The 15,069-nt window shown below is 50.3% G+C and overlaps 1 protein-coding gene across 4 annotated transcripts; it reads left to right on the forward strand.

Annotated features, from left to right (window-relative positions):
* The first annotated feature begins 1,029 nt into the window (after positions 1-1,029).
* SH2D3A (SH2 domain containing 3A) lies at positions 1,030-15,064 on the forward strand. Of its 4 annotated transcripts, none has more exons than XM_043911772.1 (12): positions 1,034-1,158; positions 1,461-1,587; positions 2,136-2,377; positions 4,551-4,687; positions 6,066-6,415; positions 6,837-6,913; positions 11,767-12,248; positions 12,381-12,496; positions 12,655-12,829; positions 12,913-13,024; positions 13,550-13,735; positions 14,493-15,064. In XM_043911772.1, exons 4-12 carry the CDS (start codon positions 4,619-4,621, stop codon positions 14,651-14,653), a joined length of 1,728 nt encoding a protein of 575 aa, XP_043767707.1. In that variant the 5' UTR covers positions 1,034-1,158; positions 1,461-1,587; positions 2,136-2,377; positions 4,551-4,618; the 3' UTR covers positions 14,654-15,064. The 4 variants fall into 4 exon arrangements, with proteins under 4 accessions (XP_043767706.1, XP_043767707.1, XP_043767705.1 ...); XM_043911773.1 differs by lacking the exon at positions 1,461-1,587 and having other exon boundaries at positions 1,035-1,158; positions 11,767-11,805; positions 12,147-12,248; positions 12,632-12,829; XM_043911770.1 differs by lacking the exon at positions 1,461-1,587.
* The last annotated feature ends 5 nt before the right edge of the window (positions 15,065-15,069 follow it).

The following is a 15,069-nucleotide window of genomic DNA, read 5'->3' on the forward strand; positions in this document are numbered from 1 at the left end:
GATTGTGGGGCCGCAAAGATCAGAGGAAGACAGGATAGAGCTCCAGGGCTCCAGGCTTGAATCCCACCTCGGCCAATCACAAGTTGAGTCAACCTTAGGCAAACTTAGGCTTAGTTGCCCATACCTCAGTTTCTGCATCTAGAAAATGGGGTGATGGAAAATAGGACCCATCTCATTGAGAGGTCTATGTAAAAATAGAATTGTGGAGGCAGGGCAAACAAGTATACAGCAAGCACTTAATGAATGTTAGCTGCAGCTACTGCTTTCAGTTCTGTTGCTATTACTATGCACCCTCAAAAAACTTGGCCAGAGGGTCCTATTTCTGGTTCCAGATCCCCCAAACACACCTTCCTCACGCTTGTCTCCAGGCAACAGGATGGAAGCCCCCTTCCCCTCCTTCCCTCCACCTAGGAAACCACCTGAATGTTTGCCCCCTGCGTCCCGCCAGAGTCTAGATCAAGTCCAACGGTCTGTTACTGGGAAAGACTGTCGTATTTTCCCGCATCTCTCTCCACAAACCCGACACCCAATGTGGGGTTCCTTCCGAGAAACCCAGGGGGGCAGTCTGAAGGAAGCGCACTCTGCCACGTCACAGCCGCCACCACTCCCGGTCCTGTGAGACAGCCCGTAAGGGCCGCCCCGCCCTTACCGGGAACAGAGGGGCTAGGAGACATCCCTTGCCCCGTCGCAAGGGGTCAGGGGCTCTTAGGACCAGCCTGTGGCCTTAAGCGGAAACAAGGGACAGGACTCTAAGGGCAAGACTAAAAGAGGGGTGACTAGATGGGTGGGCGTGGTCAGTATGAAGGGGCGGGGCAAGTTTAAGGGGGCGGGTCCACTAGTAGGAACGAAAGGAGTTCCCCAGGGAACGTGACCTACGGGAAGAAGGTTAATCCAAGGGGGCGTGGTTAGCGAAAAGAAAGTTTATAGAGGGCGGGGCGATAACAAGGGGCGGGGCGAGAAGTTAGAGTAGGAGAAAGGGCGGGGCCTGGAGGGGAGGGGTTTAAAGTGGGCGGGACCAGGTGATGGCGCTCCGTTCCCTTCGGGCGCGGCGGGGAAGGCTGGACCTGACTGGGGCGGGGAGGGAGGGGTCGGGAGACGCAGAGCCTCAGGCTTCCGCCCGGCCCCAAGTTCTTGCGAGCTCCGCGGGTCCAGGCCCAGGTGAGTGAGGGGCCCCAAGCAGAGCCAGGACCGGGAGATTTGGTGGGGGTAGGGAGTTCTCTTTTCCAGGTGGGGCCATCTGCTCTCTGGAAGAATCTGGGTGTCTGTCCATGCGCGTCCGCCAACGTAAAAAGGGTCACCTGATAGGGTCACTGTGCATCATGCGTGTCCGTGTACCTGGGCGTCCTCCTCCAAGCGTATTTTCTCTGCAACATGGACAGCTTCCCTGCTTCCATGCCTGAGCAATCTTTTTGAACCACAAACCAGATCATGCCCCTCTCTCACTTCATACCTTTCCGTAGCTCCTCTTCCATCCCACCGAGACGAAAATTCGAGGTCCGCCAGTTTCCTGCATCGTCTCTGCCTAACCTCACTGCTCTCCACTTCGCTCGTGGCTCACAGCATTGTCACACCTGCCTCCTTGACAACGTAAAATATAAAAAGCAAGCTCTGCACCTTTGCCCTCCCGGTATACCCCTCACCTATACTGCTCTTTCTTCACATCTTTACTTAACTGTTCCCCGCCCCGTCACTGAGATCTCAGCTCCCATGTCACTTCGTGGGAGACAGCCTTCTGACTACCTATTCATAATTAAGGTAGCCTCCCCCGGCCAGCCTCTCTTTACATCTCCCTGTCTTATCACCTTCGTTGTTCACCCTTAGACATTATCTTCTTCCTTCATCGCGCACTTATTTGTTTGTGTGTCTCCTCCACCGGAGGGGCCTTGGTCTCATTCATCACTGTTTCTCCTTGGCACACAGTAGCCATTCAACCAGTCAGTATTTTGCTCACGTTTGAGTCTCCGTGTCCACTATCCCTATCTTGTCCACTGTGTCCCTATCTTGTGCAAGTGGTTGCCCCCTGCAGGAGTATATGGTAGATAGAAAATGAATAATCCCCTCCCTTCTTTCCCCAAATTTGCCTCTCACCCACCTCCTCTCTTGATTTCTGCCCCCTTCCTCTCTCTCCTGCCCAGATACCCAGAAATTTTCCAAACAATGCAGGACAGGTGGATGACTTAATTGGCCTGTGGCCGTCCTGTGACCACTCTGAGCTCCCGCTGAACAAACCGGAGTCCGTGATGCACCTAAACACCCACTAAGGGGCACGTAAGACAGAGGACGCTGGAGTCAGGGGACTCTTAAAACCAAGGCCAGGCCAGGCCCAGCTGACAAACAGGAAGTGCACAGGTATCCAGGAGACACACCTGGTATTCAGGTATGTGGCGCCTGGAGCCAAAGCTCTGCTCAGCTCTCCCGCCCCTTAAGTCACCTCGGACCAGTCTGGGAACTTCCTGGCCCTTTCAGGCCCTCAGCCCAGCTGACTCAGGTCCTAAAAATCCTCCTGCTATTTCCCTGCAGACCCTGCCAGGCCCAGAGGCCCTGGAGGTAGGGGAGGCAAGACACTTTCCCCACCACCACCTCCTGCTCCCTCTCCCCCTCTTCCCTCTCTTCCAGAGCAGTTTTTTCACCGGATGCTTGAGAGACGCGGGGCCTGAGGCACGTGAGATGATCAAGGGGTCCTAGAGTGTCCGTGTCCTAAGTTTGATCACAGTAATAAGGAAGTGGATTGGCTCCAAAATATGAAAACCTGCAGATGTCTATTTGCTGTTTGCTGACCTGTCTACAAAAATGTGACCTTTTACTGGTCTTTTAAAATGGGTTTCCCCATTGGCTCAGTAGTAAAGAATTCACTTGTAACCTGGGATCTGTCTGGAGACACAGTTTGATCCCTGAGTAGGGAAGATCCCCTGGAGGAGAAAATGGCAACCTACTCCAGTATTCTTGCCTGGAGAATCCCATAGACAGAGAAGCCTGCTGGGGTACAGTCCATGGGATCGCAGAGTCAGACACCACTGAGTGACTGAGCACACAAAATGACCTTATTGGAAAGCCATGCATGGGTTAGATTTTTTTGTATAATCTAAGAATCCTTGAGTGTGCCTACAGATCACTGAGATGCTATGGGTTTTAGTAAATTTAATTCTCCCCAGCCTGGAATTTATTTCACCCCAAGAACTTCCCCAGTGCTCCGGTGGCTCTGCTCTCCCAGTGCAGGAGGCCTGGGTTGCATCCCTGGTCAGGGAACTAGATCCCAAGTGCCAGAACTAAGAGTTCTCATGCCGTAACTAAGACTCAATGGAGCCAAATAAATAAATTAAATTTTAAAAAAAAAAAAGAATCACCTGACTTGGCCCCTTAAAATCCTTCCAACTTTTACCCACCCCCAAGACCTTCCCAGGTCACCCTATAGAAAAATCTTAACTCCACTGCTTGAATCTTCATATCCAATACCTGGTTTCATTTTTCCCCTTGGTTCTCTCTGATCTATTCTAAGCTTCCTTTTCTACTCACTTATTTTCCTAATCTCTGTCTTCTCAGCTAGAAGATGCCTAAGCGCAGGAATCTTGGTCTGTGTTGTTCACTGCTAGGTCTCTAGTGCCTGGAAGGGGCTCCTGGCACAGAGTGGGTGCCCCATAAATACTCTTTTGAGTCAGTTTGTTAATTATATTTCTACAAAACATAACACTATGTCTTCTGCATTAAAATTTGCATCACATTTGAGATCATTGTCTTCTTCCTTCGCAAGAATCCCAATGAATTTGCATGACTGTTTTCATGAAATCACAGCCTATTCTAAATTAAAGTTAGGGACTTCCCTGGCGGTCTAGTGGTTAAGACTGCTCACTTCCAAAGCAGGGGGTGCCAGTTTGATCCCTGGTTGGGGAACTAAGACCCCAGATGCTGCATGGCACAACTGAAAAATAAATTAATTAAAAATGATAAATTATTCATTTCATGCTTAGTTGCTCAGTCATGTCTGACTCTTTGCAACCCTTTGGACTGTAGTCTTCCTGGCTCCTCCATCAATGGGATTTTTCAGGCAAGAATGCTGGAATGGGTGGCCATTTCCTACTCCAGGGGATCTTCATGACCCAGGGATCGAACCCACGTCTCCTGTGTCACCTGCATTGCAGGTGGCTGCTTTACCCGCTGAGCCATCCAGGAAGCCCCAAAGTTACTCATAGCTTGAATTTAATCTGATATATATATATATATCAAATATAACTCATATAATTTATAATTAAAAATATATAATCTGACTATGGGTAACTTCTTTAACTTAATATAAATATATATTAACATATATTTAAATATATTTATATTTAGAATATAAAATACACAAATGTTATATGTAAATATTTAAATATATTTATATATAATTATATAAACATGCTGTATATTAAAATATTATATATATTTATACATATACAGAGAGCATTGCATTTTATGACTTGATAAGATGTGGGCTGTTGTCTTCAAACTATGAGGAACATGAAAGGGCTGACCAAGCCATTCAGGAAGCAAGAATAATTATTCCCCTTTTACAGATGAGGAAGACTGAGGCCTGTTGGATGTACAAAGCACAGCCCCTGCACCCTCTGCCCCCGAGAGCTCCATGCAGGTGCCACAAGACGGAGAGGACTTTGTGGGCCAACCCTGGTACCATGGCCCCCTGTCCCGCCAGGTACCTCCCACAGGACCGCATACCATCTGATGGGGAGTCTCGCTCATCTTTGACTTATTGGGGACTCCTGGGTCCCAGATAAGGGTCTTAGGGTCAAGATCTATCAGAAAGAGTGGCTTGAGGGCTGAGGATTATTTTGCAACTTGGTCTATGTGGGATGTCACTTCTTATCTTTAAATTATCACTTCCTTTGGGATGGTGTTGAAGAAGGTGACAGGAGTTGAAAAGGGTACTAATGACTCCTCAAACCACCCTTTGGCCCTACTTGTCTCTGTGTCTCTCTCTGGATTCCAGGCCACCTGTGGCTGCCAGGGTCCCATCTCCCTCTCAATTCAAAGCCCCTCACTCTCATCTCCAACTTAGGAGTCACCTTCAGGAGTCCCAGGACCTGAGACATCTAATCAAATCATGAGAGGCAGTGTAGCTTAATGGTGAAAATCCCACACTTTAGCCACAAGCAGCCTGAGTTCAAATCCTATCCCTACAACTTATATTGGATGTAAACTAGAGCAAGGTAGTTGATGTCTCTGGGCCTCTGTTTCCTCATCTGTAAAATGGGCATAATAGTACCTACCTCTTATCCTTGGTAAAGGATGAAGTGAGCTCATACATTTTACACTTAAAACAGTGCCTGGCATATAATAAGGGCCATACAAGTGTCCTCTGCACGTATTTTCCAGTTCCCAGCCTCCATCAGCAGCTCTGCTTTGCCCCTCTATGATGTTGTGGCCCTCAGGCCCTGTTTTCAGCCACCATAGCTGGCATGATAGTGCTCTATTTTTACAAAGGTGAATTTCAAGGCCATGATCTGTTTGGAAGAACCTAGCAAATGGCTTTTCTGAAAGCCACATTTGCATAACAAGCTCAGCACCTGTCGCTGGGTTGGAACTTGCATTAGTCAGCGTGGGCTAGTGGCTGTAACAAACATCCCCACGCTGTCAACGACTCCATCAACATTTAAGGACTAGTTCATGTCACAGTCTAAGAGGATGCACAGCTTCAAAAGGAGTCAGACCCAAGCCCTTTCGGTCTTCTGCCTCCACTATCCCCCAGGGCTCTGGGGGCATCAACTGACAGATTCAGGACGAAACCTGTAGGATTCTGCTAGACTTACTTCATGGGCCAGGTCTGACCATTGCCCACAGCACTCCTCCCACATCCCATTTGTCAGATCTTGTCACACGATAGTTAACCGCAAGGGAGCCTGGGAAATGTAGTGCGGAAGTATGTCCACTAGACAAGAACAAATTGTTTGGCTCAAAACTATCCAGTCTCTGGGGTGGCTTTCCTTGGGTCGGGGGGAGGGGTCGGGAGTCTCCATTAATTACTGATATGTGCTCATACGTAAACCCCTTGCCCCCCAATCCTCCATCCCCAGAAGGCCGAGGACCTTCTCCAGCAAGATGGTGACTTCTTAGTTCGTGCGTCCAAGTCCCGTGGGGGCCACCCTGTGATCTCCTGCCGCTGGCGGGGCTCAGCCCTGCACTTCGAGGTGCTCCGTGTGGCCCTGAGGCCCCGGCCAGGCCGGCCCACAGCTCTCTTTCAGCTAGAGGATGAGCGTTTCCCCAGCCTGCCTGCCCTGGTTCGCAGCTATGTGATTGGCCAGCGTCCACTGTCCCAAGCCACAGGGGCTGTGGCCTCCAGGCCAGTGCCGCGGCAAGGACCAATTCGACGCAGCTTTAGTGAGGACATCCTTCCAGACGGCCCGGCTCGCACAGAGCCGCTCAGGTATTCACAGGCTCTCTACATCCCGAAGACACCCAACACCCTCCCAGGGTTCTCCACCACTGTTCCTGTATGTTCCAATAGTGGACGGCTCTGTCCACTATTGACATTTGTAGCCAAATTATTCTTGGTTGGGGGGGGGGGGGGGGACGCATTCTGTGCATTGCAGGCTGTTGAACAGCACCCCTGGTCTCTTATCTACTAGATGCCAGTAAAATGCTCTGCACTCCACCCCTTAGTTATGACAAGCAAAAATATATTTCCTGACATTGCCAAGTGTTCCCTGGGGTTAGCAAGTACCCTGGGGGATCCCCTGGTTCTGAGTGATGGGATGTAAGGTTTTCTGGGCATTGGTGGAGGCTATATGCTATCTAACTATCTGCTGGGAGTAGGATAACATATCTCCCTCATCTCTGTCCCCTAGGGATAGGAAGCGGAGTGATAGTCAGCCCGCAGGTTTGGAGCATCTGTGGCGGCCACCAGAAGACCTTCCTGGACCAGGTAAAGGTCCTGGACCAGGACAGGGCATAGCTCAGAAATTCCTCTGCCATGCACTATCCAGGTGACACCAGGCAGGTGATAACCTCCTGGGAGAAAAGGATGGTGATGCTCTCAGCGTGGTCACAGTGACTGAAACACACACAGGAACTTTGTAGGTGCTTAAAGTATGGGTTTACAATGATTCCAAGAAACCCTCCACACTCTAACCATAGCTAACCTCTCCAATAATTCCATCCCTCATCCCTTCCTCTCTCTGGCCATACAGACTTCCTTTCAGGAGCTGGTTGTTGTTGTTCAGTCTGCTGGAACCTTGTACATTCGTTCCTGCCTCAGGGCCTTTGCACTTGCTGTTCTCATCACTGGAAAGCTCATTCCGTAACCTTTAACTGACTATTTCTCATCTAACAGGAGTTCCTCAAAGCAGCTAACCCTGACCATCCTACATAAAGGAGGAGTTCCCCTTGTGCCCTGACTGCCCTGTTGTCTCCCATTCAACATGAGCCCTCACTGTGTGTGTCAGACACTATACTAAGTGCTGAGACACATCAATGAACAAGAAAGACAAAGATCCCTGCTCAAGTGGAGCCCACATCCTATTAGAGAATGAAGGACCATGAACAACAGAAGTGAGTCAATTTGTTATTGTTGTTCAGTTGCCAAGTTGTGTCCACTCTGTGATCCCATGGATGCAGCACACCAGGCTTTCCTGTCCTTCACTGTCTCCCAGAGTTTGCTCAAATTCTTGTCCATTGATTCAGTGATGCTCTCTAACCATCTCATCCTCTGTCACCCCCTTCTCCTTTTGCTTTCAATCTTTACCAGCACCAAAGTCTTTTCCAATGATTTGGCTCTTCCCATTAGGTGGCCAAAGCATCGGAGCTTCAGCTTTAGCATCAGTCCTTCCAATGATTATTCAGGGTTGATGTCATTTAGGATTGACTGGTTTGATCTTCATACTGTCCAAGGGATTCTCAAGAGTCTTCTCCAACACCACAATTTGAAAGCATCAGTTATTTGGCACTCAGCTTTCTTTATGATCCAACTCTCACATCCATACATAACTACTGGAAAAATCATAGCTTTGACAATACAGACCTTTGTCAGCAAATTGATGTCTCTGCTTTTTAATATGCTGTCTAGATTTGTCATAGCTTTCCTTATAAAGAGCAAGCTTCTTTTAATTTCATAGCTGCAGTCACCATCCACAGTGATTTTCGAGTCCAAGAAAATAAAATCTGTCACTCCTTCCACTTTTCCCCCTTCTGTTTGCCGTGAAGTGATGGAACAAGATGCCATGATGTTTGTTTTTTGAATGTTGAGTTTTAAGCCAACTTTTTCACTCTCCTCTTTCACCCTCATCAAGAGGCTCTTTAGTTCCTCTTCACTTTCTGCCATTAGAATGGCATCATCTGCATATCTGAGGTTGTTGGTATTTTACCCGGCAATCTTGATTCCAGTATGTAATTCATCCAGCCCAGCATTTCACATGATGTACTTACTATGCATATAAGTTAAATAAAAAGGGTGACAGTATACAGCCTTGTCTCACTCCTTTCCCAATTTTGAACCACTTTCAGTAAGATTCTAACTGTTGCTTCTTGTCCAGCATACAGGTTTTTCAGGAGACAGGTAAGGTGGTCTGGTATTCCTGTTTTTTAAAGAGCTTTCCATAATTTGTTGTGTTCCACATAGTCAAAGGCTTTAGCATAGTCAATAAAGCAGAAGTAGATGTTTTTCTGGAATTCCCTAGCTTTCTCTATGACCCAACGAATGTTGGCGATTTAATCTCTGGTTCCTCTGCCTTTTCTAAACTCAGATTTTATATCTAGAAGTTCTCAGTTCATGCACTGCTGAAGCCTAGCTTGAAGGGTTTTGAGCATAACCTTGCTACCATATGAAATGAGTGCAATTGTATTGTAGTTTGAACATTCTTGGAGAAGGAAATAACAACCCACTCTAGTATTCTTGCCTGGCAGGCTACAATCCATGGGGTCACAAAGAGTCGGACACGACTGAGCGACTTCACTTTTGAACATTCTTTGGCATTGCCCTTCTTTGGGACTGGAATGAAAACTAACCTTTTCCAGTCTTGTGGCCACTGCTGAGTTTTCCAAATTTGCTAATGTATTGAGTGCAGCACTTTAACAGCATCATCTTTTAAGATTTGAAATAGCTCAGTTGGAATTCCATCACCTCCACCAGCTTTGTTTGTAGTAATGCTTCCTAAGGCCCACTTGACTTCACACCCCAGAATGTCAAGCTTTAGGTGAGTGACCACACCATCGTGGTTACCCATGTCATTAAGACCTTTTTTTTGTACAGTTCTTCTGTGCATTCTTGCCACCTCTTCTTAATAGCTTCTGCTTCACTTAGGTCCTTACCATTTCTGTCCTTCCTTTATTGTGTCCATTCTTGCATGAAATGTTCCCTTGATATCTCAATTTTCTTGAAGAGATCTCTAGTCGTTCCCATCCTATTGTTTTCCTCTATTTCTCTGCATTGTTCATCTCTCCTTGCTATTCTCTGGAACTCTGCATTCAGTTGGTTATACCTTTCTCTTTCTCCACTGCTTTTCATTTCTCTTCTTTCCTCACTGTTTGTAAAGCCTCCTCAGACAACCATTTTGCCTTCTTGCATTTCTTTTTCTTTGGGATGGTTATGATTACTGCCTCCTGTACAATGTTACAAACCTCTGTCCATAGCTCTTCAGGTACCCGTGTCTGTCATATTTAATCCCTTGAATCTATTTGTCACTTTCACTGTATAATCATAAGTGATTTGATCTAGGTCATACCTGAATGGCCTAGTGTTTTCCCCCTACTTTCTCCAATTTAAGCTTGAATTCTGCAATAAGAGGTCTAGGTCTTGTTTTTGCTGACTGTATTGAGTTTCTTCATCTTCTGCTGCAAAGAATATAGTCAATCTTATTTCCATATTGACCATTTGGTGATGTCTGTGTATAGAGTCGTCTCTTGTATAGTTGGGAATGGTGTTTGCTGTGAGCAGCATATTCTCTTGACAAATCTCTTAGCCTTTGCCCTGCTTCATTTTATACTCCAAGGCCAGACTTTCTTGTTATTCCAGGTATCTCTTGACTTCTTACTTTTGCAACCCCCTATGACAAAAGAACATCTTTTTTGGTGTTAGTTCTAGAAAGTCTTGTAGGTCTTCATAGAATGGTTCAACTTCATCTTCTCCAGCATTAGAGGTTGGGGCATAGATTTGAATTACTGCGATGTTGAATAGTTTGCCTTGGAAACGAACCAAGATCATTCTGTCATTTTTGTGATTGCACCCAAGTACTACGTTTCAGAATGTTTTGTTGACTATGAGGGCTACTCCATTTCTTCTAAGGGATTCTTGCCCACAGTAGTAGATATAATGGTCATATGAATTAAATTTGCCTATTCCTGTCCATTTTAGTTCACTGATCCCTAAAATGTCGATGTTTACTCTTGCCATCTGCTTGACCACATCCAATTTACCTTGACTCATGGTGTGCTGCAGTTCATAGGGTCACAAAGAGTTGGACACACCTTAGCGACTCAACAGCAACAACAAATGGATCTAACATTCCAGGTTCTTATACAATATTGTTCTTTACAGCATTGAAGTTTACTTTCACCACCAGGCACATCCACAACAGAGCACCATTTCCCCTTTGGCCCAGCTGTTTCATTCTTTCTGGAGCTATTAGTGATTGCCCTCCACTCTGCCCCAGTAGCATATTGGATACCTTCTGACCTGAGGGGCTTATCTTCCGGTGTCATATCTTTTTGCCTTTTCATACTGTTCATAGGGTTCTAACGGCAAGAATACTGGAGTGGTTTGCCATTCCCTCCTCCAGTGGACCACTTCACTGTAACCCATCTATCTTGGGTGGCCCTGCACGGCACGGATCATAGCTTCATTGAGTTATGCAAGCCCCTTTGCTGTGATCCATGTGAATCCTTTGCTGTGACAAGGCTGTGATCCATGAAGGGGAATCAATTATGCTTTGGTTAAAAATGAAAAGTAGGACAGAGCAAAGAGTATTACAGTTTTTAGTAGTAGTTAGGAAATTTTCTCATGGAGAAATATTTGAAGGAGAGGAGGGAGGAAACAATGTGGATAATGGGGTGAGAGTGGCCCAGACAGAGAGAACAGTCCGTGCAAAGGAACTAGAACCAGAACAAGAGTCTGAACTGTTCATTGAACCGAAAAGAAGAGAGTGTAGCAGAAACAGTGGGAGTGAGAGGGAAGTCGGAGACAGATCAGGCTCAGATTGTGAGAGCTTTGAGAGCTAACAAGAGGACTTTGGTCCTTATTCAGAGTGAGATGGGAACATTAGGGAGGTTTTAAACCCCCTTAACAGGGTCGACTTAAATGTTTAGTAGACATAGTCTCCCAAAAGTCTGTGTGCAGTGTTAAGTTAATAACCTCAGAAGTAAATATACCACAAACTTAACAGAAGACGTCATTTGAAAGTTTGATAAAGTCAGTTTCTTTGAGGCATATGTAACTTTGTGAATTTTGAGTGACATTTTTTTTTTTTCATTTTAATTTTGTGTGGTCAGTGCTTACCATCGTCAATCAGAGGAGCAAAAAGGAAGAGTTCAGACTTAAAATGTAGTATTCAGAATTGGCAGAACTACATCCATGTCAGAGAAAGTTCATTTTCAGACCATTGGTAGGTGTCTAGCATTGATGTTGGTGAAGCTGTTCAGCTTCAAAGCTGCACCAAGGTAATTTAGGATACCTGCTTATTGGCTGAATGAGTGCAGGAACCAGGAAGTTGGTAGCTCGGGAAGCCATCACCCCAGCGAGCTATTTTCTCTGTGTACCTCTTTCTCCCCCTCTTGTATGACCCCCAGGAGCCTCCACTGTACCTGCATCTGGCCTGCCTCGGACAGGTAGTGACCCCGTGATACTAAAGACCCCAGTTCCCTTAGGGTCTGTTGCTGACAGTCTCAGGGCCTCTGATGGGCAGCTTCATGCCAAGGCCCCAACCAAGCCACCTCGAACACCCTCATTGCTGCTGCCTGATGCCTCTGGACGCCCCCCGACATACTGTGAGCTGGTGCCCCGAGTGCTCAGGGTCCAAGGACCGCCCCCTGGCCACAGCTGCCCAGAGTCAGAGGTGCCCTGGTGGGAAGCCGAGGAGGAGAAAGAGGAGGACAGATGTTTTGCAAGACCACAGGCTGAGGTCTCCTTCTGTCTCCCTGACACCCCCTCCTGCCTGCTGGGGTCCCAGAATCGGCCTCTGGAACCCGAAGTCCTGCATACTCTCCGTGGCCTGTTCCTGGAACACCATCCTGGGAGCACAGCTCTCCACCTGCTATTGATAGACTGCCAGGTGGGTCCCCTACCAGGTCTTCCCTCCCCGGGTAGGGCCTGAAGCCAGGGCATGACCCAACCCCACCTCACACCCACAGACTCACTCCGCTCCTTTAACGTCCCTACTCTTACCCCCGCCCCCCATCGCCAGGCCACAGGCGTCCTGGGAGTGACCAAGGCTCAGCGGGGCGCCATGGGGGTCGCCTCTGGTCTGGAGCTGCTCACACTTCCCCACGGGCATCTCTTGAGGTTGGAATTGCTGGAGAGGTGAGCCAGCCACCTGAAATCCCCAGGGTCTTCAAACCTCCTCCCATTCCCGGTTCCCCAGGGAGGAGGGGAATGGGCAATGCCGCCGACTGTCCCTCCTCACCCCGACATCGCAAACCTCCCCACTGCCCCCAGACCCTTGCCCTCCGCCTCTACAGGCTCGAGACGCTGGCGTTGGCGGGGGCGCTGGCAGTGCTGGGCTGCGCAGGGCCGCTGGAAGAACGCGCGGGCGCCCTGAGGGGCCTGGTGGAGCTGGCCGTGGCGCTGCGGCCAGGGGCGGTGGGGGACCTGCCCGGACTGGCCGCGGTGATGGGCGCCTTGCTCATGCCCCAGGTGCGTGGGAAGCAAGGGAGGAGGCCAGAGTGCAAGTGATGGGGAAGAGTGGAGGGAAGTAGGGCTCAGGTCTCTTCCTCCAGGTGTCGCGTTTGGAACGCACGTGGCGCCACCTGAGAAGGAGCCACACGGAAGCTGCGCTGGCCTTTGAGCAGGAGCTGAAGCCGCTGATGCGATCGCTGAATGAGGGCGCCGGTGAGTGGCGGCTTTCGAGGAGTGATAAGCCTAACCAGAATCTGGATTAAGCCCTAAGCCCCGCCCGCTCGTGTCTTAGTCCCCGCCCCTGGGTCTCTCCTAGGCCCCGCCCCCTGCCTAGGCCCGGCCCCTGACTCACATCCAGCAATGCGCTAGGCTCTGGCCTCCCGGTCTCGCGACGAACCCTTGCTTCTGTCCCGGGCTCCACCTCGGTCGTTCGAGCCGCCTGCTCTTTCGGTCCTAGGCTCCGCCCCTTAATCGAGGCTCCGCCCTTCGCGCCCTTTCCCCCGCCCTCTACGCGAGACTCTGCCCTGGACCCAATCCCTGGGCGGACCTGTTCTAGGCTCCGCCCCGGCTCTAGGCCACACCTTGCCCTCCTCCGGTCCCGGCTCGAGCCTGCGTGTCTGACCCAAACCCCACCCGCTGCCCTGTCCTAGGGTGCCCTGGCCCCAGTTTATGTTGGGTCCTCTTCACGCTAGGACCCACACCCCACCCCTAGCCCAGCCCAGACCCTTCCCCCAACAGGACCCAGCGATCCCGGCGAGGTGGCGCTGCCGCACGTGGCACCCGCGGCGCGCCTGCTGGAGGGTGAGGAACTCCCGGGGCCCTTGGACGAGAGCTGCGAGCGGCTGCTGCGCACCCTGCACCGGGCGCGTCAGACGGCCCGGGACGCGCCCAGATTCCGCGAGGCGGCGGCGCGGCGCCTGCGAGGTGAGCGCCTCCCATTCGAGGTGTTGCCAGAGGATCCCCACTTTAGAAACAACCTGCGTGCTCCAGCGCGGTAACCCCCAAACCCACCGGGCCAGAGACTAGACTCCTGGCACGCCTCCCAGAGTCCCACCCAAACTGGGCGGGCCCCGGTCCCAGGGAGCGCCCTCTGCCCCTCAGAGCCGTGCCCACAGGGCCCCACCCCCACTCTCCCACCTGGGAAGGTCCTACCCCCAGAGGGTCTCAGTTCTCCGCAGGAATGCGCAGCTCCCTTCAAAATGACTCAGACCATCACTCTGGCAGGACAGCTCCCCCACTTACTCAGAACGACACTTCTCTCCTGTCCTGGGGCAGCCCTGCCTCCGGAATCCCCCACCTGGGGGGGTCCTTAAGACCCTTCTGCTTCCAACATGGCCCAACCTCCTCCTCCCAAGTTTGTCGCGCAGGGTGGCCCCAAATTCCACCCTCAAGGCAGCTCCTTCAGGTTCTACCCCTAAAGTAGGGGGCGCCCTGATGTGGCCCCTGGAACGGACTGGCCCCCATGCACCTTGGCAGAGCCCACATGGGCCAAGCCCTTCAGCCACCCCACCCCCCCCACCCCAACTCCTGCAGACCCCTCCCCAGCTAACCCTGCCCGGTTGTCAAGATAATCTGGGGCAGAGTCCCTCCTGGGTCAAAGTCCAGAGGGAACCAGGCAGGTGTGGGAGGAGCAAGGCTGGTGCCTGGGCCCCGCCCCCAGCTCACCTGGCCTTGCCCCCAGGATTCCGGCCCAACCCAGAGCTGACAGAGGCCCTGACCACTGGCTTCTTGAGGAGGTTGCTCTGGGGGAGCCGAGGGGCTGGGGCGCCATGGGCCACAAGACTCGAGAAGTTCCAACGCGTCCTCAGCGTCCTCTCGCAGCGCCTGGAGCCTGACCCTTGAAAGCACAAACCCCCTTCTCACCCTGGGATACCCAAGCATCTGGGGACCCCTGATGGAGACCTAGGAAGCCGCCCAAGTTTCTTCACCCAGCCAAATGCAGTGGGGACCTGCACCCTGCCGCACAGAAGGAGAGGACCGGTTTGCAAGAACCCACCTTGCACCCTAAAAAGGCATGTGGATCCTGGGAGTGGGCAGCTCCTGCCTTACACTAGAAGACCCAGATGTCTGGAGGCTCTGCACCCCCCGCCCCACCCCTACCCAACAAGTGGTGGACACGTGTCTCTTAATGTTAAAGATAACTTGAAGATCTCTCTGTAAGAAGCCAGAGTTCAAGTGTTTTAAAACCTGTGTGACTTCTATCAGATCACTTGACCTCTCTGTGCCCAGTTTTAATATAAAAGTGAGACTGTACTTTC

The sequence above is a fragment of the Cervus elaphus genome, chromosome 9 (genome assembly GCF_910594005.1).
Source record: "Cervus elaphus chromosome 9, mCerEla1.1, whole genome shotgun sequence".
In the NCBI taxonomy this organism is placed as follows: domain Eukaryota; kingdom Metazoa; phylum Chordata; class Mammalia; order Artiodactyla; family Cervidae; genus Cervus; species Cervus elaphus.

What these genes read in the sequence shown, in the direction of transcription:
- SH2D3A (XM_043911771.1), top strand. Translation starts at nt 4,619, where the DNA reads ATGCAGGTGCCACAAGACGGAGAGGACTTTGTGGGCCAACCCTGGTAC. An exon ending in GCTCGCACAGAGCCGCTCAG is followed by an intron (nt 6,416 to 6,836) that starts GTATTCACAGGC and finishes TCTGTCCCCTAG; the next exon opens with GGATAGGAAGCGGAGTGATA. An exon ending in GCGCCTTGCTCATGCCCCAG is followed by an intron (nt 12,830 to 12,912) that starts GTGCGTGGGAAG and finishes CTCTTCCTCCAG; the next exon opens with GTGTCGCGTTTGGAACGCAC.